The sequence below is a fragment of the Microtus ochrogaster genome, unplaced genomic scaffold (assembly GCF_000317375.1).
Source record: "Microtus ochrogaster isolate Prairie Vole_2 unplaced genomic scaffold, MicOch1.0 UNK113, whole genome shotgun sequence".
NCBI lineage: Eukaryota > Metazoa > Chordata > Mammalia > Rodentia > Cricetidae > Microtus > Microtus ochrogaster.
The window spans coordinates 415284-418596 of record NW_004949211.1 but is presented as its reverse complement, the minus strand read 5'-3'; the positions used below and the strand labels follow the sequence as shown (position 1 = coordinate 418596).

Here is a 3313-nt window from a genome sequence, read left to right as displayed (position 1 = left end):
CACACACTATCTCTCAGAGAATCGCCAACAAAGAAAAGGAGCCGACCAGCCCAGTTCTGCATTCTTGGTGGCTGTGGCAGTTCCTCCCCTGGACACAAACCCAGCCTGTGGCAGACACAGCACCACCTGTTGCCTACACGATACAGAAGCTCCCTGCTTTAGTTCCCACATGTGACTTCTGCTGCCTCAACCTCTGGGACTGGAGAACTCACCCGGGAGTTGCTTTGCTCAAATAAACTTATTCTTTAACTTTCCAATTCAGCTTGATCTGGCTTACTGTGTGGGCTGAGAAACCTATTATCACAATATAGAAAACCTATTAAGGCCAGGTGGTGGCGGCACACGCCTTTAATCCCAGCATATGGGAAGCAGAGGCAGGCGGATCTCTGTGAGTTTGCGGCTACCCTGGTCTATAGAGTAAGTTCCTGGACAGGTTCCAAAGCAACACAAAGAAACCCTATCTTGAAAACCTAACCAAAAAAAGAAAAGAAAAGAAAAAAGAAAAGAAAGAATGTATTAAAGAAAAGAAAGAAAAAAACCAATTAAGATGTTTCTCTATAAAATAATTAAGATGAATTATTTCAAAACAAAACAAAATATATATTTTTGCTTAAAATAGAAAGGGAAATGATTAAAGGTTAAAAGAAAATTTCTTGGCTCTCTATTAGAGGAATTTTAATCATATCATACCTTGAAAGGTTTAGAAACTGGTACTTTTTCTTGTTTTAGACTTTTCACTTCTTGAGCAGCGTGGGATTCTCCTTTCAGTCTCTGTACTGTCATAAACTCATACTTCCTCTGCCAATGCACATAGTCATGAATTAGAAAAAGCAAGCAAATCACTGAAAAATTCAAGACAGGTCTAAAGAGATGGCTCAGTGATTAAGAGCACTAGCTGCTCTTCCAAAGGAGCTGGGTGCAATTCCCAGCAACTACATGGTGGCCCACAGCCATCTCTAACTCCAGTTCTAGGGGATACAATGCCCCTTCTGACTCTCATGGGCACAGGCATAGTGCACATACCTGCAGACAACACTCACACACACTGTGAGGACCTGACTTTGCAAACTCCATTTTAAAGAAGGCTCTATCTTGAGCCATATAATGAGGTGGAGGTGGGAAATCACAGCTCCAGAAATGTGCAGTGATGGCAGAAATTTAAACAGATACCCTAAAAATAGTTAATTAGAGAGACAGGGACAGATGTTCTTGGGAGGCATCCTGTCCTTGAAGATACCTTGTCAGTAATTTATGCTTAGGTTTTCATGCCCAAAAACTGACCAATGGTTTCAGAAAGTACCTTCTTACCCTATGCCTTCCTTACCCAATCCCAAAACATCAGGACATGAACTCCCCTGATTATAGTGTTTCCCCTTTAAAAGTTCTACCTTCCCAGGGCTCCCTGCCATAATCTCTGCACCCACCTTGCCGGGGTGCTGAAAAGGTGTTGGTCCAAACTTGAGTTTAAATTAAAAACCTTCATGTAATTTGCATTGGAAATCCAGCTCCATGAATTTATTTGGGTACCAGGAACTTGGGCATAACAACATAAAATAATTAACTAATTTAAATTTTTTTTTGTTTTTTCGAGACAGGGTTTCTCTGTGGTTTTGGAGCCTGTCCTGGAACTAGCTCTGTAGATTAAAAATTATAACGGGGACTAGAGAGGTGTCTCACAGTTAAGAGAAGGTACTGCTCTTGGAAGACCAGACATCAGTTAGGCAGTTCACAACTGCCTGCAATTCTAGCTCCAGGAGCTCAATGCCCTCTCTGGTCTCTGTGGGGCAGCCGCACACACACGGCATATACTCGCTCTAAAAAAAATTATAAAAACAATAACTCAGAAAACAAGCAGGCAACTTACCTGTAGGTTATCTAGACGAGCTTGAACCCTTTTGGCCTGAATCTCCATCTTCCTGTTTTCTTCACTTACTTCATTTAGCTAAGGAAGGAGAAAATTACACATTTCAGTAGACATTGTAAACTATTTTGATATGAAAATAGTTTCATATAGATTCTCAATGTATTATGTAATCTTTCCAAACACTTAACTGAACAGTGTAACAAAAAAAGCCAAAAAAAAAATCCCATTTCACTCTAGAACATTGCAAAACTCCTGGGAAGGCCGGTGATGACTGTCAACAATCTGCAATCGTAGACTACAGAAAAGCTCTCTGCTTGAGTACAGACGCAAGGTCACCAGCTGACTCCTCCAGCTCCTGCCACTTGACTTTCCCACCCTGACGGAGCGCCTCCCTGAACTTTGAGACGTAGCACAGTTCCTGTCTTTGCTGGGTATTTCAGCACAGCAAGAGGAGAGCAACAAGGATGATACCTGGGGTCTGAAAAGCCTGGTGGGATATGCTTTGGCAGAAAATGCACTGGGAGACCAACAAGCGGTCCCCGCATACACCTACCTATCGTCTCATTCTCTTCCTGCTGCCTGTTGATCAAGATGTAGAACTCTCAGCTACCTCTCCAGTACCATGTCTGCCTCCATGACACATACTTCCCGCCATGACAATAATAGAATAAACCTCTGAACTGTAAGCCACCCCCAATTAACTGTATTCATTTACAAGAGTTACTTTGGTCATGGTGTCTCTTCACAGCAATAAAAACCTAAGACAATGGGTATTCTACCTGTATGATGTCTGGGCACCATAGGCATGCAGTGCCTGGAGGGCATCAGATTCCCTAAAACTAGAGTTACAGACAGTTGTGAACCTCCCTGTGGGTGCTTGGAGCTGAACCCAGTCCTCTGGAAGAGTAGTCAGGGCTTATAACCACACGCCATCTCTCTAGTCCCTGTGCTTGTTGTCAATCTAGTAAAGCTCTTTTATTTTCATTTTTTAAACTGCCAAATATATCAGCTATTTGTCAAAATAGATGAAAAAGCAAGGATTTTAATATTTTATTTATGTTTACAATAATCTTACAATAAAGCTAAGAAATTTAATAAAATTCTAGCTGAAATGATGTAAGACTGACTTAAATTTCTTAAACATAAGCCTTAAGTCTTAGCATCTAATACACATGAAGTAGGTCTTACCTGTTTTCTTAAGTTATCATTCAGTTCTCTCAGGGCATCGAACGAGGACCTCATTCTCTTGTTCTCTTTATTCTTTTCCTTAAGAACGTCTGTCAAGTGTTCGACTTCTGTGCTGTGTTGCTAAAAGAGGGGGGCATCTGATCTAAATAGCATCTTAAGGCCCACCAAGCCCAAGACCCTGAGTTAAATCCCCACAAAAATCATTAACAAATAAATCAAATGCTACTGAACATAAGTTAACTAAAAAAACAGAAATCCTGC

The 3313-nt window shown here is 41.2% G+C and overlaps 1 protein-coding gene across 4 annotated transcripts in view; it reads right to left on the bottom strand.

Moving 5' to 3' along the window:
• Positions 1-3313, bottom strand: part of Ccdc138 (coiled-coil domain containing 138) — a 50951-nt gene that overhangs the window by 28180 nt on the left and 19458 nt on the right. For all 4 annotated transcript variants that reach the window (XM_005371549.3, XM_026778216.1, XM_026778217.1 and 1 more), the window contains 3 exons: positions 3053-3172; positions 1865-1942; positions 691-798 (listed from right to left, as the gene is read on the bottom strand). In XM_005371549.3, coding sequence (XP_005371606.1) covers positions 691-798; positions 1865-1942; positions 3053-3172 — 306 coding nt within the window. The remainder of the gene's footprint in view (positions 1-690; positions 799-1864; positions 1943-3052; positions 3173-3313) is intronic.